Source organism: Oryza glaberrima, chromosome 3, assembly GCF_000147395.1.
Source record: "Oryza glaberrima chromosome 3, OglaRS2, whole genome shotgun sequence".
Lineage (NCBI taxonomy): Eukaryota > Viridiplantae > Streptophyta > Magnoliopsida > Poales > Poaceae > Oryza > Oryza glaberrima.
In genome coordinates this window covers 27,648,976-27,676,499 of record NC_068328.1, presented here as the reverse complement: position 1 = coordinate 27,676,499, position 27,524 = coordinate 27,648,976, and the positions used below count along the sequence as shown (strand labels likewise).

Below are 27,524 nucleotides of genomic sequence, written 5' to 3'. Positions count from 1 at the left end.
ACGAGAGTTATGCATAAGAAAAATCAGCAACATGACAGGCACTGATATCCAATCAAATGTGCTTAGCATTTTCTATCAAGTGTGGTAGCATACTTGATCTTTTTGACAATTAACAAGAAGCCTCTTGTTCTCTGGCAACTTTAGTGTACATCAAGGACCACTGGTGGAGAAACCATCTTTCCTCCCAGTTCGTAACCCCTATTTAATCCCGGTTATCCAACCGGGACTACGAATCCGAGACTAAAGATCGCTATCTTTAGTCCCGGGTGAAATAACCGGGACTAAAGATCGATTTTAACACCAACCGGGACTAAAGATAAGTGATCTTTAGTCCCGGTTGTTAACAACAACCGGGACTAAAGATGAGATAACAGCAGTCTAGATGCCCCCTCCTTTTTTTTATTTTTTATTTTCTCCCGAATCAAGTGAGATGCGTATCCCAAATTAAACCCCAAATACCAAATCAAGGTAACATCCCAAATCTACATCACAAATCTTTAAAGTTACTTATACACACAAATCAAATATATCACAAATCCTAAAATAAAATTGCACACAAATCAAATTACATCACAAGTTCTACAAAATTCATCGCAAATACATCACACACAAATCAATACATCACAGGATCATGCAATAAATCATAAATTCTAAAAAAAATTCACAGAGACGTCGGCCGGCCACTGCCGCCTCCTCTCCACGCCGGCCGCCCACCACTTTGCCGCCGCTCGCTGCCACGCCGCCGGCCGCCGCTGCGCAGGCCGCCGCTCGCTGCCACGCCGCCCGCCGCCTCCGCGCCGACCCGCTTCGCTCTCGCTCGATCTATCCAAAAAGAAAGAGATAAGGCAGGAAAGAGGAAGAGAGTTAGAGAGGAAAAAAAGAGATAGAGAGAGTTTGTTGTGTGGACGATATAAGAGGATAAGTAATAGGGATTATATAGTACGTGTTAGATTTTTATTCCCGGTTAGTAACATCAACCAGGACTAAAGTTAGATCTTTAGTCCCGGTTGATTCCCTAAAGAACTAAAGATGATCTTTATTCCCGGTTGGTAAATACCAACCGGGAATAAAGATCATCTAGTCCTGTTATTCTTATAAACCGGGACTAAAAATCGTTTTTACTCCCGGTTTTTAATGGAACCGGGACTACTGTGGATTTGGGTCGATCAAGCAAAGATTTTCTCCACCAGTGGACAAATAGCACCTCAAATCACTGGACAAGTAGATCCAACTTAAATCACCAAAGAGACATAGTTATATTATGTGGTACTTCCTCCATTTCACAATATAAGTCACTCTAACATTTTTTACATTCATATTAATGTTATAGATATATATAGATATATATGTCTAGATTCACTAACATCAATATGAATGTGGGAAATGCTAAAATGACTTACATTATAAAACGGAGGGAGTACTTTAGAAAACTTCATTGTTCACACGAAAATAAGAAATGGCCAAATTAACAAAAAGGAGATGATGGATTATAATGTGTGTTGATAAACTAATTGGGATTGTCTAACTATTCATTGACTTTTTTTTTGACAAAAATCAAACAGATTTTTTTCAGCCCTTTGATCTAGATCCAATGAAAAGAAAAACATACCAATAGGAATTATTTCGACTGGACCAAAACCAAAAACAATAAAACAACAACATGGGCCACAAAACTAGCCCAAAAATCAAAATGAACATATCATATCAATCAAAAAACTCAGTAATTCAACTCAAAATCCATACATCAAGAACTGAGCAGCCCCATGTACAAAAAAATGTTATTGTTGCAAAATTTAACATAATCAATTGTAATCCTCCATTCATCCCATAATACAAGGGATTTAGCAAAAAAATCAAAATCTCCTATATTATGGGACGGAGGGAGTATGAAATTAGCCATTGTGATTTGATGAGTGGGATTTGGCTAGCCTGTTGGAGTGTGTTTTTTATTTGTAATATAAAAAATTTAACTAGTGAATTAATCATTGAGATTTGGCTAAACCGTTAGCGTGGTCAGAAATATGAAGGGGATTTTTTTTTTGCCTAGACTATACATAGATGCTCGGTTGGTGTGAGGAGCTGTGAGTGAGGTTGGAAGCATTACCATGCTACTTTTGGCATGTTCTTTTCTGCAACAAAAGTTGAATAAACTTTTGGATACTTGTGAAACGCTTTTCAAACTGTTAAACGGTGTGTTTCGTGTGAAAACTTTCTATGTGAAAGTTATTCTAAAATATAAGATTAATCCATTTTTCAAGTCTATAATAATTAAAACTCAATTAATCACACGTTATTACCTCCTAGTTTTACGTGAAACACTTAATCTTTATCTTCATCTTCATCAAAGGTGATTAAGATGATGATTTTACCTTAGTTTTCGTTAACACTTATTTTCAAGTGCTAAACGGTACGTCTTTTAAGAACTTTTATATAGAAGTTATTTTAAAATATAAAATAAATATATTTTTTAAACTTTATAATAACTAAAAAAATCTTATTATTGTTATACGGTTTAGATAGGGTAAAATTTACTGTGAGAATTCGCTTAGATGTTTCTTTTTAGAAAATTATGAGCTGCAATTAGGAGTCTGATTTCCATCTCAAGTTAGCACGTGAGTTTTTTTAAAGAGATTTCTTATACGTCTCCTTTTGTATTTCCAAAAGCAAACAAGTTTAAAATCCAACTCAAACACATATATGTATTTCCAAAAACGAACGAACTTAAAAACAGATTCAAACACGGATGACATATTAAAATACCGATAAAAACATATTCACTTTTTATAATAGTAGAGATTAAAACTCAATTAATTATACGTTAATGGCTTTCCCGTTTTGTATACGCTGATTTTATTTTCGTTTCATATATCTCAAACACTGTCTCTGCTACTCAACCAACAAAAATGCTACAGTGAGCACGAAGGTAAAAACGGCAACGTTGCCCCTTAGCCGGAAACACCCGTCTTACTGGCGAACCGCCGGCAACGGCGACAGCGCACCTCGCTCCTACACCCTCTCCGCTGCTCGCACCGCACACCACCACCCATCACGACCAGTCGACCACCTCCCCCCGCCGATGCCATATCGCTCAGCCGGCCGTGAGGTGTGTGGGCCGTGTGGCCCCCGTGGGCCACACCGAACGCAGGCAGGCAAAAGCAAAGCGCTAGCTGTAGCGTGGAGACAAACGCGAGGGGGAGAGAAAAGAAAGACCAGGGGGGACGCACCCGGCACCCGCACCGGCAGCAGCAGCAAGCAAAGCCACGCTAGTTGTAGTATACTAGGCTACTATAGCAAGCACCCGCCGTGCGGTTGGATTTTTTTTTTCTCCTCCTCCGCTTTTGCCTTTTCCGGGTGGTGGACTGGTGGTGGCGGACTTGACGGCTCCCCACTGGCTGCCTCCCTGCCGTGCCGCCTGCCTCTGCGCATCTGGCTGGCTATCTTACCTCCCTTTTCTGCGCCGCGTCCTCCTCTCTCTCCTTTCCCCTAGGGCTCTAGCTCCACCGCCTCTCGGCCACCGCCGCTCCCCGCCTCCGCCGACGACGACGCGCGAGGTACGCTACGGATGCTCGTGCTTCTCTTCTTTCGTTTGCTGGACTATTCAGATCTGGGATTTAGGTTTCCCGTCTTCTCCGAGTTTGTTGGACCGATCGGGAGGCTAGAGCGGTGGTCGAGATGGGGGGAGGGGTTTCCAGGGGAGGCGTCGATTGATCGTGTCCGGGAGAGGAGCAGCTTGTTCTGGTTGCTTGTTGTGGTATCTTAGCCTCGGAGGAGAGCGCTGTGCTACTGTGTGTTAATGGAATGGGGTGGGGGGGGGGGGGCGTTGGGGGAGTGATTTCGGATGTGTGCTATGCTGCTGTGGGATGAGAGGGTTGCAACCTTGGCTTTAGATGGTGGGAATGGGGGTTGAGGGTGGATTGGAAATGGGAATCGGAGTGATGATCGCTTCATCTTAGCTGATCTTCAGGGTCTAGTAGTATGCCAAATGTGTTCATCGTCATGCGGCTACAGTTTCCTAATTATTAGATGCTTTCTGTTTCTTTTAAAACGAGCTGCAGCGTGAACTTTCAGTGATATGTTTGATTGGGTCGGACAGGACAGCTCATATGTATGTTTGTACTTCTGTAGGGAGTGTGGTGAGGACTGATGAACTTCTAAACATTGGGTATGGATGGATGTGACTGCATCGAGCCACTATGGCCAACTGATGAGCTCCTCATCAAGTATCAGTACATCTCGGACTTCTTCATAGCCCTCGCATATTTCTCGATCCCGTTGGAACTAATTTATTTCGTGAAGAAGTCATCCTTCTTCCCATACAGATGGGTTTTGATCCAGTTTGGTGCATTTATAGTCCTATGTGGAGCGACTCATCTCATAAACCTGTGGACTTTCACCACACACACAAAGACTGTTGCTATGGTCATGACAGTCGCAAAGGTTTCAACGGCTGTTGTGTCCTGTGCGACAGCTTTGATGCTTGTACATATTATCCCTGACTTGCTGAGCGTGAAAACAAGGGAATTGTTTCTGAAGAATAAAGCTGAACAGCTTGATAGGGAGATGGGCTTGATTAGGACACAGGAAGAGACTGGGAGGCATGTTAGGATGCTTACCCATGAAATCAGAAGCACTCTTGATAGACATACGATTTTGAAGACTACACTTGTTGAGCTAGGAGGGACCTTGGGCCTGGAAGAATGTGCCCTATGGATGCCATCAAGAAGCGGTTCAAGTCTTCAGCTTTCTCATACTCTCCGCCACCAGATTACTGTTGGGTCAACTGTATCAATTAATCTTCCTGTTGTCAATCAAGTGTTCAGTAGCAACAGAGCAATTATAATACCCCACACATCTCCTTTGGCACGGATCCGACCTCTTGCAGGAAGATATGTTCCACCAGAAGTGGCTGCAGTGCGAGTTCCTCTTCTACATCTTTCAAACTTTCAAATAAATGATTGGCCAGAGCTTTCAGCAAAGAGCTATGCAATCATGGTTCTGATGCTTCCATCTGATAGCGCAAGAAAATGGCATGTGCATGAGTTGGAGCTTGTTGAGGTCGTGGCTGATCAGGTTAGTGCTGTTTCTTTTGCTATGGTTACTTATAACATGGGTATTTATAGGAGAGAGAGCGTGATATTTAATATGTTTCAAAAGCTGTGTGCTCATGATCTTTCAATCGATAGACAACAGTCACCAATTAACCTAAAACAACACATATTCACAACTATGATCTGTTGATCAATGATTCATGGAAAATTTCAAATATCATTATATTATTCCAAGAGTTTCCCTTTTTTTTTTTTTTGAAAACAAAGGATACTGAGAAGCAGCAAGCAAGCTAAAAGTGCCCTCTTTACTTTTTTATCACCTTAGTTATATTCATAAATATGAATGAGGCAGTGTTGTAAGCAAGTTTTTTTAACCATCTTTCTCTTTTATTTCAGGTTGCAGTTGCACTTTCTCATGCAGCTATTCTTGAAGAGTCCATGCGTGCGCGTGATCTGCTAATGGAGCAAAATGTTGCTCTGGATTTAGCTCGACGTGAGGCTGAAATGGCTATCCGTGCTCGTAATGATTTCCTGGCTGTTATGAATCATGAAATGAGAACACCAATGAATGCAATAATAGCCCTTTCGTCCTTACTTTTGGAAACCGAACTTACTCCTGAGCAGCGCTTGATGGTGGAAACAGTCTTGAAAAGCAGCAATCTTTTAGCAACACTCATCAATGATGTGTTAGATCTTTCCAAACTTGAGGATGGTAGCCTTGAATTGGAGATTAAAGCATTCAATCTTCATGCTGTTTTCAAGGAGGTCTGAACTCTGAAACTTCATCATTTATGGTTGTTTAATGACTAAATATGCAAATTGCACTTGCCTGAAATTTTACTTCGTCTTACTCTTACAGGTAATGAGTTTCATCAAGCCAATCGCAGCCATCAAGAGACTGTCTGTGTCAGTTATGTTGGCACCAGACTTGCCATTATGTGCCATCGGTGATGAAAAGAGGCTAATGCAAACTATTTTGAATATCTCTGGCAATGCTGTTAAGTTTACAAAGGAGGGCCACATCACACTTGTAGCTTCTGTTGTGAAGGCTGACTCTTTAAGAGAATTCAGAACCCCAGATTTTCACCCAACTGCAAGCGATGACAATTTTTATTTGAAAGTTCAGGTAAAGATTCTAATTGTTTGAATGGCTTTCCTTGGCTAAGGAGCATGCAGCATGCTACCAGAGTATCAATAGGAAGCACTTTGATGTATCATGCATATTCACAATCATATGGGAAAATGTTTGATCTACAATTGCACGGAAGTATGACACTATGCACCTCTGGCCACCACTGGTCGGTGACAACTGTTGGCATGCACTGCATCGTGAAGATTGGATGGATTGTTCAGTTACATCATCCCTAAGCTATTCATATGCCTTGTAGTTTCACATTTGTCTGGGTCCACTGCATGCTTATCCAATTCCTCACAATGTTATCTGTTGGCTGTAGTCATTTTGTTGCATCTTGCTTTAGTTGCCTTAGTGGAGCCTACCCTGAAGGTAGACCTAAAAGAGCAATTTTACTTTAAATGGGAACATAACACACATGAGATTTGGTACCAGACCACATCTTGTTAACTTCGCAAATGCCAAATTAAGATATCATTATATGTAGTTGGACAAACTCTACTTTAAAATACTAAAATGTCTGGTTTAACCGATCCCAGATTTCTTGGGAGTAGAAGTGGAAGATAGTTTTATACTTTCAGATCTTGGCATGACACAGACACATGCAGTTTTCTGCATTACTGGTTGATAAAGAAAAACTAGAGTTGTGTACAGTCAGGTAACTGTTTGCCAGTTTTTTTTTTTTACTGTTTTATGACATCTGTTATTTCTTCTGTTGCAGATTAAAGATACGGGCTGTGGCATTAGCCCTCAGGATCTACCTCAAGTATTTACAAAGTTTGCTCAATCTCAGCCTGGAGGAAACAGAGGATACAGTGGTAGTGGTCTTGGCCTTGCCATTTGCAAGAGGTAGTTTACTATACATCACCACCTTCTTACCTATCAGCTCCTTTTTCTGCAACCCAATTTGTGCTGAGGCTGCTATATACTCACTCCCTCACTGTAAACTCGGCGACTTAACTGAAAATGTGAAAAATCCTATCTCAGGTTTGTTACTTTGATGGGAGGGCACATCTGGTTGGATAGCGAAGGAACAGGAAGAGGCTGCACAGTAACGTTTGTCATCCAGCTTGGCATATGCGATAATACGAATGCATATCAGCAGAAGCTGATTCCTCTAGTCTGGCCAAGCAGTGGGGATGCTGATTTTGTTGGTCCGGTGCCAAATGCTCCTAATGAAGAGAAAGGTCAGGCTTCTCTGAAATCTCGGTATCAGAGAAGTATATGAGCTACTGTAAATTGATCGACGGCATTGTATCAAGTAGGGCCTGGTTAGTTTGTCTCTAATTTTGTGCCTAGCCTTGTGATAGCTGGAATATATTTGTACAAATAATGTACAGCAGATGGGACTGCATAATGCAGCTATGCACCTGGGTACAACTCTAACTTGCGTAGTGTCCTGTCAGCGAAATGTGTATTCTGGGCTGTTCGTGTGACCTTCTGATAGCTCATTGCTTGTTCTGTCATATTATTCGGCAACATATCATATGCACATAGGCCCTCACGTGTACACACGTGCACACCAACTAAAAAATGTCACTAAAAAATCTAGAAAAAAAATCATACACATACTTTTAACTGTATTACACCTAGGGTTAAAATCTTAACGTCAAATTCATTATATTTTAACCGTAACAAAAAAAACAAAAAATCTGACAGTTTTAAGGTTGCAATTTTGTCAGAATTTTATCTTTTTTGTTATTCTCTATGTAGAATGAATTTGAAGATGCGACTTTGCACGTAGATGTAATACTATTGAAAGTATATGTATGAATTTTCCTAGAATTTTTTGTGATAATTTTTAGTTGGTGTACACGGTGTGTACACGCGAGGGCCTGTGTGAATAGGATACGCTCCCATATTATTCGCTGTTGAAGGTAAATCATTTCTCATTTTTTTAAGGACAAAATCCTTATTTCCCTCTAAAAGCTACCCCATCCCTTATTGCCCTATGTTCTCCCAACAACATGCTCATGTTTTCTTTAATCTCTTCACAGGTTAGCAAAGCTTGATCTAGTGGTATTAAGAATCCTGTGTCTATGGTATTACTTTGGAGTGCATTGGTGTATCACCGATATGACGTGATCGCAATTAATCCAAGCAAGCAAAATTTTCTTCAAAAGCGACAAGCAAAGCTTGTTAGAGAAAACAAACAAACAATGTTAGCTTGATTTTTTTTTATTTTTTTTTTTGCAAAACGCAGACACAGGTGCCCACAAATACTTAGCTTGATATTTTGGTTGTATTCCGAACACTGAAAGTGGAGTTCATCATTCAAAATTTGCCCTACCACAAAATACTTATTGATCACTAATTTTGCTTCATAATGCCGGCAAGAAAAAAAAAAGAGACTAAACAATATACTACTTCTAGGCATAAATATTTGATGTTTTGGATAAACTTAAATCAAACTTTTAAAATTTTGACTATCAATAACATCTCAAATGCTCAGTTTATAAAACAGAAAAAAAATCACCTTGAAATGAAATATCCTAATATTGTAAAGCTATTAGATTTAACTTATTTTAATTTGAAATTTATGGTTAAAGTTTTAAGATTTTTATCAAATCTTATCCTAATATAAATCATCTATGATTAAGGGAGTAGTAAGTAAAGCTATTTTCTCATGTCCAAATTTTTCCTCTAATTTTTTCATGTAATTTTTGGACTTTGTTTAACAGCTATCCGTGTCGTGAACTTAGCGTAGCTCATCTAGAAAGGGTCCTTGTAATGGAGTATGTCCACTCAATTTCAAGTTCCAAACTTAATACATGTGCTTGCGTCTACAACTAACTATTCTTTTGATTCTAGACGATGTATCTGTTAAGGTGTTCATAGTAGTAGGTTGAATGTGAGTGTGTGAAATGTCATATAATCCAGTGGTTACAGTGACTTGAGTAGCATCCCAAGACTCTAAGTTCAAATACCCGGGTTATTTGAGGGTTTAAAAATCCAGTTGGATATAGAGGCTGGGCTAAGTTCTCTGCTTGATATGCTAAGTTCCTAATTTAAAAATACTACATATATTCGGTTGGATGTACATGTAAAAAAGTACCCGGGTTATTTGAGGATTTAAAAAGGAAGTATATATCCAGTTGGATGTAGAGGCCGAGTTAAGTTCATAATTTAAAATATTCGGATTATTTGAGGGCTAAGTTTCTTATTTGATACGCTAAGTTCTTAATTTAAAAATGCTACATATATTCGGTTGGTTATAGAGGCCGGGTAAAAAAACCTTTTCTAAAATAAATGTGAGTGTATGCTTATGTATGGTGTTCCGCAGAAAATTAACTAATAAAAAATTTACACGTGTCATTTACCCTCCATATCTAGTACTGTAAGTTAGAAGAAAAAGGCCAAAATTTTCATTCGCTATTTTGTGCACAACATTTTGGATGTTAACGGACCTACGGAGTACGGAAGCAAAAGTGGCGACGGTGTTTTCTTTTTCCTACAATTTTCACGTTCAGTGCGTTTCTACTTTCTACATAGAGAAATTTTTACTATGATGGTCCCTGTGACATTTGGGTGCGTTTGTTCTAGGGGATTAGGTGAGAAAGGGACATTGTTTTTCACACGCACGCTTCCCAAACTATTAAACGGTACGTTTTTTTAAAAAATTTTATAATAAAATTGTTTTAAAAAATAGTTTAAAATAGTTAATACTCAATTAATCATACGCTAATAACTTAACTCGTTTTACGTATCTTCCTAGTCTTTTCTATTTCCTTCTCCTTAAACACAGCTCGGGGCCACGTGAACGTGACCGAATCCCGTTATTAATTAGTACTCCTACTCCGTAACCCTTTCTTTTCTCTCTCTTTTCTTCTGTGGTGAGCAGAGCACAGCACGGGTTGTCCCCGGTTTACCACAATCCTTTCGTGCTCCGCTCAGGTTGCGTGTTTGGCCCTAGGGTTTACTTCGCCGTCCTCCTCTCGTCCCTCTCCTCCCGCGGTCCCGTCGTCGGCGAGGCCAGGGGATCGAGCGGCCGGCGGCCGATCGAGGCGGCGGCGGCGATGGCGCACAAGATCCCCCTGGAGGTGGCGCACACGCTCGTGGAGATCGCGGAGGTGGCTCGCTACGCCATCGAGCACCGCCGCGGCCACGGCCCGGCCCACGACGGCGTCTCCCCCCCGGCGGTGGACGGGGAGGAGGCCGAGCGGCTGCGGGCGGAGAACGTTATCCTCCGCGCTCGCCTCGCCGACGACCTCTCCATCCTCCGCGAGCTCCAAGGCGAGCCCTGTGTCTCCCAGGAGTGCCCTGCCGATGTGAGCCTCTTGCAACTCCCTGTTGCTCTCTTATGTTTTCAGATTAGGAGTATTAACCTTAATCCTCTGAGAATTGACATGATCATAGATGATGTTTTGTTAGATACTATAAAAACACGAGCATCCGAAATTTGGCAGGAATTGCGGTGTATGAATTTATCAGGTCACCGTTTTTTTAACAACAATCATTCGAATCCATGCCATTTGAGGGGGTGTAACAGGACATATTAAGTTTAATTCGTGATGCAATGATGCTGAGTTGCTGACTGATAATATGCATGGACCAAAACACTTATGACTTAGAAATTCAGTTGTGTGATTACATGCCCTTATCCAGCTTTTATTTCTATCACTGTTCAATTTGTTTTACCTTTTAATGTCTGACCGATTTTGCTTTTCATGGATGTGATTTCATGATGCAGCTGCATAATCGTCTTGTAGCAGCAGTTAACAATGCTAGCTTCTTGGCTCAGCTTGAGAAAATTCGAGATGAGTCAAGGCATCAACAAACAGAGCTATCTCCTGATAACATGACAGGTACATCCGTGTGAAACACTGCGATTTTATTTGTGAACCATACTTTTATGACTATTTGTTTCCTGCGTTACATTGTGCCAACAACAATGTAAATAACCTTTTGTTTGATTGATGAATCAAAACCAGAACTGGATATTGCAGATATTCCATACACTGAAGGTGGCGGGAAGAATGGATCTTGGGTCTTGGTTGCCTGTGATAAACCCGGGGCAAATATGGAGGAAATCAGTGGAATTGATAATGAAAATTATGTACTTGTTAATGATGATGACATTATTGATGGTATGACCTCCTTTATTGCTAGGTGCATTCTTGAAGATCCAAAGTCCAAGGTATCTTGTTTTCAACAATTGATGAATACTCTCTATACTACCTCAATGATCTAACTATTTGTTGTTCTGTATTCTTCAGTCAATATCACCAGTGGAGCTGCAAAAGGGTATACTAACTTCTTATCTCCATGCTGTTACTTTAAATTTGATAAAGATGAAGTTTATTTGCATCTAAACTCTGTTACTTAGGTAACTGGTTCAAAACAATGAGTCAGTGTGTGTGTGTGTGTGTGTGTGTGTGTGACCAAGAAAGAACTTGAACTTCAATATGCTGTTTGAAATAGTGTTGTGATTTACTAATTTCCAACATTGTGGATCTAAACAACAGTGCTATATTATGGTGTGGATATGGTTATCACAACAAGTTTTTGTATGCATTGTTCTAGTCGAGTACTTGGTGAACTCAATGTTGGAGCATGTTATGGGAGACTGACCCCTTTAACACATCCAATCACAAATGAAATTAATTGGACCAGTAATTCATTGCACTGAGACAATAAACAAGATTTCTTGATCACATGACTAAGTTTCTTTGACAAAATATTCTGTCTTTGAGAGTCTTAGTCTGCTTTACGTGCTGTTCAATTCTGTGTAGCATGTTCTAACTTTTAACATCTGTGCAGCTGTTGCAATGGCATTGAGCACCCTTAATGATAAGTGGAAATGGATGAGTATTTGGGAGGCTGGAAAAGTGCTTTACATATTGGCAACATGGGGAATCACAATAGTGGGGTAAAGTTGTCTCCATACTAAATTTGTGTCGCTTTTGCAAGTAAACGTCTTGTTACAATCTGCTTTTTGGTTTATTTCTGTTTTCAATGCTGAGGTTCCTATCCATTTCATAATGCAAACCTGACTTTCATTATCTTAATTTGTTTTGTTATATTGCTGATTATCTTCAGGGGATCTATTTTTAGTAGGATTTAGCTAAATGACATTGAAGATGCAACAGTACCGTCCATACGGAGATATCTCCTTTCTTTCTTTGACTGTTGCCTTTTATTTTGCGCAGGTTGTATAGGAGTCGCCACGTGCTGAAAATTGCAGCCAAGGGAGCTGTCGTGTCTGCCAAATTCGTCATGAAGGCACTGTGAAGTGTGAAAGCAGTGAAATTATGCATGCGCGATGATCAGCAATTTGTACATACAAAAACTATCCTTGTCAATTGTACATATGTGAAATTGTGAATTATGGTTTGTTCTGAACTGTTTGTTCAGAAGCGTCATAACTCATAAATTATGAAATGTGAAATGGTGGAAGAATTCGTTTATTGAGTCTGTATAATGATACATCTGCTTGACAAGTTGACATATTCTCTCTTTCCATCTCAAGCCGATTTCTTTTCAACTTATATCGCTCCTGTTCTCATTTTACTATTTCAAATATCTTTATTTGAAAGATACAAAGGAATCATTTGAAAGAAACAAGGGAATCATCGGAATTCGAACAAAAAGGTTTGTGGAGTAAATTCACTCGGTGTAGCGGGGGTTTACGAGTTTTAGAACAACAAATATGATGAAAAGCAGTAACTGGGTTTCAGGTAAATTTCCTCCTGTCAGATGGGCTGGTTAAATTCAGCGTCAGACGACGCCTGGAACGAGCCCAATCCAAGGCCCACAACTCCACAACTCCACAAGCTTCCTGTCCAGTCTCCACTCGCAAACCCTTCTCGCCGCCATTCCTTCCCTTCCCCAAAGCCACCGCAATCTTTCTCCTCCTCGTCGGCGGCGGCTGCGAATTCCGACTTCATATTCTCCGAGACTCCGATGGCCACCAAATCACAGAAGAAGAAGAGGCCTTCCGGGCCTAATCCTTCTATCAAATCCAAGGCCTCGTCCTCCGACCAAAAACCTAAGCCTTCGAAACCCACGGAGGAGAGGGAGGAGAAAGCGGCGGCGGCGGTGGCGGCGGAGAAGCCGAAGAAGAAGAAGGCGACCAACGAGATCGACGAGATCTTCCAGGCCACCAAGTCATCCGGCAAGAAGCGCAAGCAGCAGCAGCAGCAGCAGCAGCAGGGGGAGGAGGAATCTGTGCGAGCCAAGAAGCCCAAGGAGAGGTCCGAGGGGGCCAAGAAGAGCAATAAGGCTAAGAAGGGTAGCAAGGGCAGGGACACGGACGACGACGACGAAGTCGAGGAGAAGCGGCCGCGGCGGCGCACGGCGGACGGGCTGGCGATATACTCCGCCGACGAGCTCGGGTTCGGCAAGTCCGACGCCGGCGGCACCCCGCTCTGCCCCTTCGACTGCGACTGCTGCTTCTGAGCTTTTTCCCGGGGGTTTTCCTGTGCTCGAGGTGATGTTCTTATGTCAAATCCTTTGTATGTTTGTAATGCTTGATGGATTCTGTTGGGAACATGCGCTTAGATTTGTGCTCTGATGGAATGAAATTTTGGTTCGTGTTATTGATGATACTGGATGATAACTTGGGGGGGACCTATCTACCTCTGTTTTACATCACTTCTTTGTGGTGCTAATGCCATGTCAAATCTCTATGAATAGAGGATGGTGTATTCTTACAGCAAAGAAAGATGGATACTAGTTCACAGGATCTTGAGAAATTGAGATGATATATGAATATGATCATAGGGGAAAAGGTAATGTGTATTGTGTAGCGTTATAAGATAATGCCTAGAAACTTTGCTGGTATTGCCACTGTTCTGAAACTGAAGCTCAAAGCTTATTGTTGGCCGGAACATCAAGAATGTGCATCAACATTATTCAGTTGAATTAGGCTGATTGTTTCCTGATATTTACGCATATTGAGCCCTGTATGGATTTTAATTCTTCTAGTGTATCAGTGTTCAGTTCTAGGCAATGAGCCCATGAGTGTACCACAGTTGATTTCTGAATTATGATATGGTAGTTTATCTGAATAAGAGTACCCTCTTGTATGTTCTCTGATATTGTTATGGGCGGCAGGCAGAACCTCATTCTTTGCCTCAGAGTAGCAAATGGGGCTCTGTCTGGGTGCCTGGAGGCCCTGGAGAACTCTTATTCAGATAAAGATGAGGTTTGGTTGTACTGTTGTAGAAATACTTTGCCATGAGCCTCCACTCATATTTGGCCATGCGCTAACAAGCTCCCTGCAACCTTGAGCTCTAACCATCCCCTCCCTCTAAGCATCCACCCCAGCACCTCATCAGCCTCACCGCTGCCTGAAACCTTCTTGGCGCCGTCGAGCTCATCCCTAGCCACCACAAGGCCTCGAGCGTTTTCACATGAAGTCACTACCGTTAAAGCTTGTCGTCGGTCGCTGCCCACAAGCTCTCAACTCGTTTATCACCGTCCATGAGTCGTTCAAGGAAGAAGAGGATGAGAAGGATAAAAAAGAGAAGGAGGGAAAAAGTCCAAATACCCCCCCCCCCCTCCCCTGCCTGGAATTTTGAAACCGGATATTCAACCTTCCCTAAACTTTACAGTACCATTTATATAACCCCTAAGGTGGTTTGCATAGTGGTTTTTATCTAATTTATATATATATTGGATGCGTTTGATCACGTGACATACACATTGGACATATATATTAAAATCTCCACCTGAATCTTTCTTTTCACCCCTTGTTAGCTCTCACTTACAAACAACTACCAATATATTAATAGTATGATATCAATGTATAAGTATAAATTGATGACTTACAACCGACGATATGCAAATATGTTATATTAGTTATTCAAAGTTATTCGTTTAAGCTTTCAAAATATACAAAACCACAATCTAAAACCATCTTAGGGCTAATATGAATGGTATTGCAAAGTTTATGGGGTTGAATGTCCGATGTTAAAGTTCAGGGTGCTAGATAGACTTTCATCTCAAGTTTTTATTTATTTATTTGTGGTGGTGGTGGGGGGGGGGGGGGTTAGTGCCCATGTGACGGGCCATATCAAATTTACGACTGGCAATAATACATTCTGCAAGTTTATGGATTTAAATATGTATGACATGTTTGGTAGAGCTCCATCTCCTAAATTTATCTTAGGAGTTGGGTTTGAAGTGTAGTTGTAGAGCAGCCTAAACCACCTCTATCTCTTTACTTTAGTTTATTTTGTGAAAGCACTTCGCCCAGCTCCGTTCCCATTTTAGATGAAGCTAAAACTGTTTGGCTGAGCTCCAACTCTAGAAGAGGTGCAGTTTAAGCTAGAGTTGTGCCAAACAAGCATGTAGTTTTCAAGTTTTTAGTTTAGGTTCGCCCTTGCATTTTAAATTGCAACGATTGCTCAGATTGGGAACTCCGCGAGGAGCCCAAGATCTGGCTAAAGGCTGAGCCGGAATTGGGACTACTGGAAAATTGGGAGCTGGTTTAGGCATACGTTGGCGACATGGTTTTAGACCAAATTCCTAAAATTTATCCTTTGGGATTGGTATTAGCATATTAGAAAGCTATTGGAGATGCTCTTATTTGGTCACTCCCTTTTTGTTATCTGATTTAGACGTACATACTCACGTTTAGGCATCGAAACATTAGGGCATATTTGGTACAGCTCCAACTCCTAAATATAACTCCAGGAGTTGAGTCTGGAGTGAAGTTGTGGAGCTGCCTAAACACAGCTATACAACTCTAGTACATTTTGTGAGAGAGCTCAGGGGTGGAGTTGGAGCTGGAGCTGTGCCGACCAGGCCCTTAGAAGGGCTGATGTTGCCCCAGCCTGGCAGCATCGACTACCCAAGCCCACTCCCACTGTCGCACAAAGCGCCCCACCCATACCCAAGCTTCCCGCTAATGTAGGCTCGACGTGTCACTCAAACCACCACACAGTGCGCTCCACAGGCCGGCGAGGTCGGGGAGGTGGGTGCACAGTGTCCTGCGAGATGGCGGCGACCGCGCTGCTGCGGCGCGCCCGGTGGGCGCTGGTCGACCACCCCGCCGTCGCCTCCTTCCGGTGGGAGCCCGGCCGCACGCCCGCCTCGACCCCGTCCTTCGCCGCCGCCGTCATCTGCGCCTACCTCGCCACGGTGTTCCTCCTCCACCGCCGCGTGGTCCCGCTCCCGTCGCCGCACCCGCGCGCGCTCCGTGCGGTCTCCGCGCTCCACAGCGCGGTCCTTCTGGCGCTCTCCGCCGCCATGGCCGCCGGGTGCGTGCTCTCCGTGGCCGCCACGGCGCCCTCCGCGTGGTGGGCCTTCTGCTTCCCTCCCGGCGGCGCCACGGCGGCATCGGGCCCGGTCTTCTTCTGGGCGCACGTGTTCTACCTCTCCAAGGTGTACGAGCTCGGCGACACGCTGCTCATCCTCCTCGGCCGCCGCCCGCTGACGCTGCTCCACGTCTACCACCACGCCGCCGTCATCGCCATGTGCTACCTCTGGCTCGCCACGAGGCAGTCGCTGATGCCCATCGCGCTCGCCACCAACGCCGCCGTGCACGTCGCCATGTACGGCTACTACCTCTGCTGCAGCCTCGGCCTCCGGTGGCCGCCGCGGTGGAAGCGCGCCGTCACGGAGCTGCAGATCGCGCAGTTCCTCTTCAGCTTCGCGGCGTCGGCGGTGATGCTGTGGCGGCACTTCGCCGCCGGCGGGTGCGAGGGGATGGCCGGGTGGGCGTTCAACGCCGTCTTCAACGCGTCGCTGCTCGCGCTCTTCCTCGACTTCCACGGCGCCGCCTACGCCGCCGCCAAGGGCAAGAAGAGCAGAAGCGAGGTGGTTAAAGAAGAGTAATGAGGTGATTAATAATCAGAATGCAAGAAATGTGATAATCTGTGGGTCTCCGTTTTCCTCTAATTTATTGGTTTCCTTTTTTTTTTACATCGTGATTTCATTGTGTTACCAAACAAGACGTTATTGTGCGATAATCTTGCTTGTCATCTGGGATCGATTTCTCTGCTGTCTGCTCCGTGGAGTAATTTCAGCATGAACTTGAAAACAAGAAGAGTAATGAACTTGATATCGATTAAAAACTGGGGGCGATTTCTCTGCTCTGTAATGGGCCGCGTCCTCCCAACCCCGTTCTGGGCCTACTAATATGGGCCTCACGAGTAAACTGGATTGTTTTATGTACACAATTCTTTTTGTCTTCAAAAATTAAAAATATACCCCTAACTCTATCTGTAAAGACGTTTTTTTTATTTTTTTATTTATTTTGCGAAAACCGCTCTCCAAGAGGACAGGAAGGGGCTTAAATGCATTTTTTCTATATAGTTTGCCACTTTACAAATATGTCAAATGAAGTTGGATAAAATAAAACTTTACATCAAAATTACAGAGCTCAACAAGATCCATCAGCATTACTAGTAACTAAAACGGACGGGAAGTGAAACTGTAAATTAAAAAAAAATATTTAAGGATTTCTTTTTTGAAAGGGCGACTTTTACAATACACAGTCATGCGTTAGAGTATACTCCATCTGTTAAAAAAAACTATAAATTTAGACACGTGTGTCTAGTTTTGTTGGATTTAAATCTTTTTAGGACAGATGGAGTATTTCGTTTTTTTTCCAATTATTTTTAAAATTTTTTAAAGTAAATATATAAATAAAAATTCTCCCGCGTAACACCCACGGGCTAGGCTTCAGTTGGGCTGTAAAATAGGCCTTTTTTTCTTTTAAAAAAGGCACCTTTTATTGTTCACCCGGTATTTCCGGGAAGATCAATTTTGCATAGTTGCTGTCAGAAAATCTGCAAAACTTGTCCCCATTTCTACTTCTAGCTGCACGAAATTTTGTAGTTAAATCATTATTTTTCTGTATTTCAAGACTTGCTCTCAAGTGGCACCTGCGAGGCTGTGAGCATGTGACCACGGTGACTGTGGTGTGCTCGTCGCATGTTACGCCATGGCGATTGGTGTGGTGAGAGGACAGAGGGGGCATCAGCCGATGCCGTAATGGCGTAATCACAGTTCGTTTCATTGCCAAGGTTACATAAGTCAACTTGAGATTTGCCAGCCAGTTTCGATGAAATGAGAAAGAAAAGCTTGAACAATAGCGTAGACTGATATGAGAAAAAAAGTATTTTTAAGTACAATCGCAGACGACAAAATAGTCATTGATGATTGATTGATTGGTAGGAGTATACTGGATCTTCTTTTTTGTTTTCTATATTGCACATTTCAGTGTCGCGTGAACCAGGAAAGAAAGACTACCATTTCAGCATTTTCAGGACCTTCTCTATAATTATTGAAGCCACACGGCGAGATGAATAGCATAAGGCTGCCTTTTTATATACTCCTATGAAGAAAGTGGTATAACTCAAGTGGTATTTTTCTTCAAGAGAAAAAGGGGAAAAGTTGCAAGAAAGACTACTCTCCATTGATGATCAAGGAAACCACTAGAAAATCTACACTTTTGACAAGATTCATTAGCAAAAATGTAAGTAGAAATATATAAGCAGGGAAATTATAGAAGAAACTCTCGACTAAATTCACATGAGAGGGGGCCATGGCCATGGCTTTTCTTTGATCAAGACTACACAGTTTGCACCTTGGCCTCATGATTCTCCTTTCTTACACAAAAACCGAGACGACCGATTCCACCAGAGGATGAAAATCCACGTAGATCCACCAATCAGCTCGCGAATTAAGGGGGAAAGAAGAGATTTGCACCTCCAAATTTGTCGCGGCGTACTAGAAGCTACTGGGTGCCCGGCCGGAGAAGGCCATGGCGAAGAGGAGGATGACGAGGTAGAAGAGGATGACGACGAGCTTCATCTGGAACATGGCGAAGAAGAGCTTCACCATGAACACCAGCAACAGCGCGTCGAAGATGATCGTGATCGCCACCTCCAGTGGCTCCATCCCCGCCGCACCAGCCACCTGAAGGCTGCACTTCTCTTAATTAGACCACAACTGCGGGAGAAACCAACATCGTCCGGAGAAAAAGATTGGTAAAGTTGGGGATTGGTGCGCTATAAGCGTCAAGTAGTGGAGCATGGAGTGAGACGAGTGGGAGAAGGAAGGAGCTAGAAGGCGCACCTGACCTGACCCCGCTGCTGAGGGCGACGCGGTTTGATCGGTGATTGCGGGTGGGGAAAGAAGAATATGCGTAGTAGTACACGCGGATGTGAACTGCCCAGCCGCTGAGGTGTCTGGGCTCTGGGCGTCCGGTGCTGATCGGGTAGGCCGACACGAGGAGGGACAAGAGAGTCAAGCCGCGCGCCGACGATGGCACGAGGCAGAGCGATCAATTGCCACCGGCACCGGCCAGCCAATTTGAACCCCGCGGTTCAATCGGCTGCAGGTTGATGTGATTGGCTTGGAGTGCAATGCGCACGTCGTCCAGTTACCTTGGCTTTGATAATGAAATGCACAGCACAGAAATCTAAGGATCTGCACCTTCCCCAAAGATGCATCCTGAGAGGGTTCACACAGAAAGAAAGCGATGTTATTTATACGGTCCACATGCACTAATACTCCACCCGTCCAATAATATAACAATCTAAAATTAGATGGGACAATTTATAATACAATAAATCTGGGCATGCATCTATCTGATTCGTTCTAATATGAAATATGAAATGTTCCATCCGATTCTATATTGTTATATTATGGGATAGATGGAGTATGTATTAGCTTTTCAAAGATTATTATCGTGTACTACCTCTGTATTTTAATAGATATCGTCATTGTTCTTTTATTACACATTTGATCATTTGTCTTATTCAAAAAAGTTGTGTAATTATAATTAATTTTGTTGTGAGTTATTTTGTTACTCAAAGTACTTTAAGCATGATTTATATCTTATATATTCACATAAATTTTTTTAATAAGACGAATGGTTAAACGTGGGTTCAAAAATCAACGGCGACATCTATTAAAAAACGGAGAAAGTATTATCTACCTGTTATAGGGATAAATTAAGTATTTTGAGAAATAAAACTAACAAATAATTTATAACAACTGAATTTCTTTTATATATCATATTTTTAGAAGCCTAGAGCAAAATTCGTGACAATAATATAGTGAATAAACTGAAAAGAAGATATCCTAGTCTAGTAGTATGTAAACAGATAATGAGTTCTGACTGTGTTTAGTTCCTTCCAAGTTTGGAAGTTTGGGTTAAAATTAGTACGATGTGACTGAAAAGTTGTGTGTATGACAGGTTGATGTGATAGAAAAAGTTAGAAGGAAGTTTGAATTCAAACACAGCTTCTGTATCAGTCACTATGCTCGTCAGTAGTCCGACAGACCGACAGGCTAGGTTCGTTCTGACTTCCTGAGACACAGGGAGTGGCGACTAGTGTGCATCTAATGCTGCCGTTAATGTTTATGGGTGGAGATATACGGTTTTCTTTCTTTTGTAAAAATAGCTGATTTCCCTTCGTTACAAAACATCTATCTATCTATCTACCTATCTATCTATCTATCTATCTATCTATTATATTATTAAAACAGCCTTGAAAGGAAGCACCACGTTCGCTGTGGGGGCTAGAAATTCCCACATTAATAGGAGAAAATGAAAAAAAGAGTCTAGATAGAAATACAATCTAAAAATAGCTGAAATTCGGAATTAAAAATATGCAATATTGAAAGAGGAGTCCATATAGGAATCCAATACGTGATTAATTAAAATTCGGAATAAAAATAAAATAAATTTTAAAATTAGAAAAAGAAAAAGAAGAGTTCGAGTAGGAATACAATTTAAAAATAACTAAAATTCAGAATTAAAAATAAGCAATAGTAAAAGAAGAGTCTATGCAAGAATCCTATACAAGATTAATTAAAATTCGGAATAAAAAATAAAAAAAATTAAAATTAGAAAAAAGAAAAGAAAAAAAAAGTTCAAGTAGGAATACAATTTAAAATTAACTTAAATTCAAAAAAGATTTCAACTAGGAGTACAATTTATAAGTAACTACAATTGGTGATAAAAATAATGCTATTGAAAGAAAAGACCAACTAAAACACATGACGAGATTATTTAAGTAACATGCCTATAGAGTAGTAGAGTGATGGCGGTTGATACGACATATAAAAATTATTAATAAAACACCAAATAGAATCCTAATGACGATTAAAATGAGGGACGACGGGCAGGCCGTAAAGCAAACGGGCAAGGCGGTTGCCGGGACTTCTAGAAAGTAAAAAAATAAACCCCATTGATAATCATATTTGATTTTTAAAATCTCAATGACAATAAAAAGGAGAAGCAGCGGGCAGGGTGAATAGGAGTATAGTTGCAGAGCCGCCGATGGTTGGCGGGACTTCTAGAAAATAAAAAATGAATTCCAACGATAGTTATGTTCGATTTCCAATGAACAGGCCGTAGAGGAGTATAATGGCAGTGTTTGACAGGACTTCTACAAATTATAAAAACGAAACCCAATGAGACAATAAACTCTAAAAACTATAAGATCCAAGTTTTAAAGGTTGCAAGGAGAATAAATAGAAATAGTGGTAGATCGAGCAAGAAAAAAAAGAAGGATATGACAGAAGTAAGGGGTAGCAGCTGGTGTGACTTTTAAAAACTACATAATTAGAAATACAAGGATAAAAAGGATAATAAGGTTTGGTCTTTCAAAGTCTTAAGACAACGAGATAGTTTTTAATAAATTTTAAGTAAAATCATATTGAAAAATATATGATTTCGTTTGGGTGCTAGCCGCGCAATTACGCGGGCCACCAACTAGTTATATTAATAAAGGAATAAAGAAAGGAGCCTCCACGTTCGCTTTCATGGCATAGAAATTCTCACATTAATCGGAGAAAAAGAAAAGGCAAAGTCCATATAAAAATACAATTTAGAAATAGCTGAAATTCGGAATTAAAAAATAAGGAATATTAGAAGAGGAGACTAGAGTCCATATAGAAATACAATTTAGAAATAGCTGAAATTCGGAATTAAAAAAATAAGGAATATTAGAAGAGGAGACTTGAGATAGAAATAAAATTAGGAAATCACTAAAATTCGAAATTAAAAATAATAAATATTAGAAGTAGAGTATAGAGTCCATATAGAAATACAATTAGGAAATAGTTGAAATTCGGAATTAAAAAAATAAGGAATATTAGAAGTAGAGTATACTGAAATTCGGAATTAAAAATAAGGAATATTAGAAGTAGAGTATAGAGTTCATATAGAAATACAATTAGGAAATAACTGAAATTCAGAATTAAAAATAAGGAATATTAGAAGTAAAGTATAGAGTCCATATAGAAATACAATTAGGAAATAACTGAAATTCGAAATTAAAAATAAGAAATATTAGAAGTAGAGTATAGAGTCCATATAAAAATATAATTAGCAAATAATATAAATTTGAAATTAAAAATAAGGAATATTAGAAGTAGAGTATAGAGCCCATATAGAAATAGAATTAAGGAAAAAATAGAAATTCAGAATTAAAAAATAAGGAATATTAGAAGTAGAGTATAGAGTCCATATAGGAATTTAAAACTAACTAAAATTTGGAATAAACATAATAAAATTAAAAGTATAGTTTAGAGTCCGTATAAAAATACAATTTACAAATAACTAAAATTCGAAATTAAGAAAAACATGGGAAGAAGAGGTGAAGGTCAATATAGGAATACAAATATAGGAATACAATTTAGAAGTAACTGAAATTCGAAATTAAAAATTAAAGAATATTGAAAGATGAGTTTAGAGTCCACATAGAAATACAATTAGAAATAATAAAAATTCAGAAATAAAAATAAATAATATTGGAAGAAGAGCATAGAGTCTATATAGAAATACAATTTACAGAAAATTTGGAATAAAAAAATATATTAAAAGACGAGTCTAGAGTCCATATAGAAATATATATAATTTACAAATAACTAAAATTTGATAGTAAAAATAATTAATAAATAACACGTATATAAAATATAATATGAATATTACACATTAGTAGTTTTGTAAAGTTATTGCAAAATTTAAAATTATGTTGTCATTTTAATATATTTGAATAATATAATCAGAAAACATATATGCTATTATATGAGAGAAAATATAATGATGCTAGCCGCGCAATCTGCGCGGGCCACCATGCTAGTTTGGTTAAACTACACATTACTTTTTTGAAATCTAAAAACTGCGAAGCCAGCGCGTAGAGGAAAAACATTATTAGTACTATGGCGTGCAATCAAAATCCTTTTATAATCCATAAGTAAAAATAAAGAATACAGAGTAAATCACTTTATAATTATAAAGCTTTCATGTGAACGAGTTTACCTCAACCGGTAAAGAAGAATCAGTTCCCCAATCAATCCATATACATGTAGCAGAGACGGCGTACACGGTACACTTCTGAGATTTCTCGACCGAACAGCTTCTAAGATCCAGTTGGCTGTACTGAGAAAACAAATAAATGTCAAAAGATCATTAAAATGACCAGTAATGCTGAAAAGACTTCGAAATAAGGCATGAATGCTGGTGCATCCGTGCATGTCCATTGTCAATTCACGAGCAGATTATAAAATATCAAAAGTGACGAAGATAGCAAAGTATTTACCTGATTTTCGATCAAACTGGAATAACGAAAGCTTAGACATTCTTTACCCACTTCAACGGTGACCCCAGAGAGTTCATACTCAAAGGTTATCACTAAAGCTAGCTCATAGCACAATTCATGCTTAGGGTTCTCACACCCGGGACATCTTTTGCAGTAATCTTCATTTGAATTCCATATCAAAGGAGGCAATACAAGGTTCAGTAAACAAGTCAGGATAGTCACAATGCAGTAAATACACAGTTGAATTTTCTGAAGTTGTTCATCTGAAGTTGGTTGTTGTCAAATCACACGAACTTCAGCAAAAAGATACAGACATTCTATTCCAGGTTGCTACCATGCCGAGGTAGTGCTGTTTTGAAGAGCAGATTAAAAACAAACCACGGTGCTCAAAGTCAATAAACCAACAATAATGCCCTACCTTCTTTTGTAATAATCCAGCACGGCTATCACAATTTGCTAAAATTCCAGCTAGATGGTTGGAAGCAAATAACCATGAATATTTCTGGAGCTTAGCATATGAAGGCAACTATCATTTTTGGAATGTCAAAAGCAATTTCCTTTCAGCCATTCTCCAGAAACAACTCCATCCTGCTATCGTTATCTTTATGAACTAAAGAAGCAAAATGAGGTCAAAGCCTCGAAGGTTTTACTCCTATATAACATTTTTAAAAAAATCAAGCAATCAATTCCCATGTCAGCAAATCCAACATCTCATAAACATCCGGTAACAAGGGATGCTTTGTCTCCCAAGAAAAGAAGGCTTGATATTGACCTCTTATCTGAACCCAACTACACCCACCATCCTTTTTAAGATTGATCCCTTTCATTAGTATCCTCATCTCAGCAGCATCTTTCCATTTCCCGCAAGATGCATACATATTTGAGAGTAACACATAACCTGCTGTATTATCCTTGTCCAACTCCTGGAGCCTCTTTGCAGCCCTCTCACCCATTTCCTTATTCCTGTAAATGTTGCAGGCACTCAGAAGAGCAGCCCATGAATTTGCTTCTGATTTGCTTTCGATTTTCAGGAGAAGATCTTCTGCTTCTGCCAAATGACCAGCTCGAGCAAGGACATCAACCATACATGTATAATGTTTTGCTTTAGGTGATATACCACATGCCTGCATCATTTCGAAATAATGCATGGCATGCTCCACCAAGCCACTGTGGGAGCAAGCAAATAAAATGGCTAAAAATGTCTGCTCATTTGGTGTTATTCCTGCTGAGATCATATCCTCAAATAACAGAATAGACTCCTCTGCAAAACCATTTTCAGCAAGTCCTTGAATCATGGCAGTCCAAGCAACATCATTTCTTTTGGGCATTTCATAAAATACCCTCTTAGAGCTATCTAAATCCCCTGACTTAGCATACATATCACTCAGTGCAGTCCCAACAAAGATGCTTTCCTTAATTCCAAGCTTAATGATCTTAGCATGAACCATCTTGCCCATCTCTAAAGAACACAGGCTAGCACAAGCCAGGAGAACACTTGAGAAGGTAATTTCCCCTGGACTCTGCCCTGAAGCTAACATTGCATGGAAAGATTTTAATGCATCAATAAACTGTCTATTTTGTGCATAACCAGAGATGATTGAATTCCATGAAGCAACATTCCTTGCAGGCATCTTTTTGAAGAGTTCCTCAGCTTCCACCATTTTTGAGTTGTTGCTATAACCTGAAATGAGAGAGTTCCAACATACTATGTTCTTTTGTGGTAGGGAGTAAAAAATCATTTGTGCATCTGGCAACTGTTTGCATTTGCAGTACATGTCAATCAGAGCGCTGGATACAAATACATTATTGCTACAGGCCATCTTTAAAGTCTGGTTATGGATCTTTCTTCCGCTTCTTAAGTCCTGAAGGCTAGCACAAGCACCAAGAACGCTGGAGAAACATGAAATGTTTGGCCTACAACCATCAGCCAGCATCTGACTATACAAACTCACTGCTTCTTTTGCATTGCCTTTCTGTTCATGCCTAGCAACCAAAGTACCCCAGGAGACCTCGTTCCTCTCAGGCATTTCATCAAGAACCCGTCGAGCTCCCTCGAGGTCACCCAATTCAGCATACACATCAAGCAAAGCAGTCCATGAAACCACATCTCTCACCTCCATTTCATCAAACATCCTGCGTGCAGCATCTGCATCTCCCTTCCTTAAGTATAGTGTGATCAAGGAGTTGCGTACCCCAAGATTTTTGTCAAGCAAGTTTGATTTCATTGCCAACCCCACGATAGACATGGCCAGATCGAACTCACCTGCACCAATGCATGCCTTGATGACGGAGACCAAAGTGATCTCATTTGGACTCACGCCGCAGCTGAGCATTTCATGGAACACGCCGAGCGCATCCTTGGGGAGCTCATTGAGGACAAACCCCGCGATCATCGCGGTGAAGAAGGGAACCGAGCAGAGCGGGCACTGGCGATACAGCTCAACCGCATCCCTCACGGACCCGCGCTTCATGAGCGCATCCACCATGGTGGTGTACGACACGACGCTCCTCTCGGGCATTCCGTCGAACAGCCGGCGAGCGGAGACGATGTCCCCGGCCTTGACGTGCTCCCGCACCATGAAATCGTAGGCGAACGGGGACGCCGCCCCGACGACGGAGACGCAGTCCCGGAAGGCCCCGTCGCGGTCCGCCGCGCGCGCGAAGGCGGCGTAGGCGGTGAGGAGGTGCGACGCCACCGAGCCGTCCGCGGTCAGGCCGGAGACGAGCGCGTGCGCGTGGATTGAGAGGACGAGCGGCAGGTTTGAGGAGGCGGCAGCGGTGCCGGAGGCGGTCGCGGCGGCGGAGCAGAGCCGGAGGATGGACGCGCAGGTCTCCGCGTACGACTTGAAGGACTTCGGCGTGGGCGCGAGCGGCGGGCCGGCGGCCAGGCGGGACTTGAACGACTTGAGGCTCTCCAGTAGCGAGGTTGCCGGTGCACGGGCCTTCGCCGGCTTCGACTCCGCGCTCGGCTTCGGCGGTGGCGGCCGCCGCGGCAGCGGCTGCGGCGGCGGCCGCTTCGTCCGCACTGCCGGGCTCATGCTCCCATGGTTTGAACGAACCAAGAAAGCGTTTCCGTAGACTAGGCTGTCGTGGTGGCCTGGCCACAATCCCCTGTGAGGCAGCAAGGCGCAAAATTGATTTTGTTGGGTATTGATTGGCTGATAAAATCTAATTTTTTTAGAGCAAATTTTTGCACAACCCTAGATTTTGGGACATCCGTAACGCAAATTGTTTCATGAAACCCAGGTTTTAGGGCAAAGTGTTTTATAAAACCTCAGCTACAAGTTTATATCATCTACCCGACTATATTCTTATCTATAATTATTGTAAAAAAATGTATGAGATATTTTTAGTACATATACACATTAGTTGCTTTTCAACCATCGTTGATCATTGTTCTATGATCATTTATGTGTATATTTAACCAATTATTATGTCATTATCAGTTAGGAAATATTGAATTTTTTGTTCAATGAAAAATTCAGAAAAAAAAAACTATACATATACACGTTAGTTGCTTTTCAACGATCGTTGATCATTATTCTATGACCATTTATGTGTATATTTAACTAGTTATTATGTCATTATCAGTGAGGATTATATTGAATTTTTTGTACAATGAAAAATTAAAAAAAAAACTAGACTAGGGGAACACGTACTTTAAGAATTTTATTAAATATGAGTGTTTTACATAAATATGGGTTTTTTTTTTTGAAATGTTTTGCTCCAAAACATTTGGTTCCTTGAAACAAACCACAATAACTGGATTCTTTTATGGATGCCCCAATACCCAAGTTTCGTGAAATTTACTCAATTTTAAATTAGGTCCTAAGT

The 27,524-nt window shown here is 41.1% G+C and overlaps 5 protein-coding genes across 9 annotated transcripts; 4 read left to right on the top strand and 1 right to left on the bottom strand.

Annotated features, from left to right (window-relative positions):
- Positions 1–739: 739 nt before the first annotated feature.
- Positions 740–26,758, bottom strand: LOC127766890 (pentatricopeptide repeat-containing protein At2g13600-like). Of its 4 annotated transcripts, none has more exons than XM_052292058.1 (3): positions 23,691–26,758; positions 23,411–23,530; positions 740–822 (listed from the first exon to the last, which is right to left on the bottom strand). In XM_052292058.1, the coding sequence occupies exon 1, from the start codon at positions 26,726–26,728 to the stop codon at positions 24,365–24,367; it is 2,364 nt and encodes a 787-aa protein (XP_052148018.1). In that variant the 5' UTR covers positions 26,729–26,758; the 3' UTR covers positions 740–822; positions 23,411–23,530; positions 23,691–24,364. The 4 variants fall into 4 exon arrangements, with proteins under 4 accessions (XP_052148018.1, XP_052148015.1, XP_052148016.1 ...); XM_052292055.1 differs by lacking the exon at positions 740–822 and adding an exon at positions 19,213–19,587; XM_052292056.1 differs by lacking the exon at positions 740–822 and adding an exon at positions 19,213–19,587 and having other exon boundaries at positions 23,411–23,525.
- LOC127766892 (probable ethylene response sensor 1) lies at positions 3,325–7,646 on the top strand. Its single transcript, XM_052292059.1, has 6 exons — positions 3,325–3,551; positions 4,126–5,070; positions 5,445–5,813; positions 5,908–6,174; positions 6,902–7,029; positions 7,168–7,646. Exons 2-6 carry the CDS (start codon positions 4,165–4,167, stop codon positions 7,406–7,408), a joined length of 1,911 nt encoding a protein of 636 aa, XP_052148019.1. The 5' UTR covers positions 3,325–3,551; positions 4,126–4,164; the 3' UTR covers positions 7,409–7,646.
- Positions 10,010–12,587, top strand: LOC127766894 (uncharacterized). Of its 2 annotated transcripts, none has more exons than XM_052292063.1 (6): positions 10,010–10,448; positions 10,871–10,985; positions 11,127–11,317; positions 11,397–11,424; positions 11,941–12,049; positions 12,330–12,587. In XM_052292063.1, the coding sequence occupies exons 1-6, from the start codon at positions 10,197–10,199 to the stop codon at positions 12,409–12,411; spliced, it is 777 nt and encodes a 258-aa protein (XP_052148023.1). In that variant the 5' UTR covers positions 10,010–10,196; the 3' UTR covers positions 12,412–12,587. The 2 variants fall into 2 exon arrangements, with proteins under 2 accessions (XP_052148023.1, XP_052148022.1); XM_052292062.1 differs by having other exon boundaries at positions 11,112–11,317.
- On the top strand, positions 12,877–13,718 carry LOC127766895 (uncharacterized). Its single transcript, XM_052292064.1, has one exon. It carries the CDS (start codon positions 12,877–12,879, stop codon positions 13,576–13,578), a length of 702 nt encoding a protein of 233 aa, XP_052148024.1. The 3' UTR covers positions 13,579–13,718.
- On the top strand, positions 15,994–17,108 carry LOC127766893 (elongation of fatty acids protein 3-like). The gene has a single exon (XM_052292060.1). The coding sequence runs from the start codon at positions 16,123–16,125 to the stop codon at positions 16,960–16,962; it is 840 nt and encodes a 279-aa protein (XP_052148020.1). The 5' UTR covers positions 15,994–16,122; the 3' UTR covers positions 16,963–17,108.
- Positions 26,759–27,524: the final 766 nt, after the last annotated feature.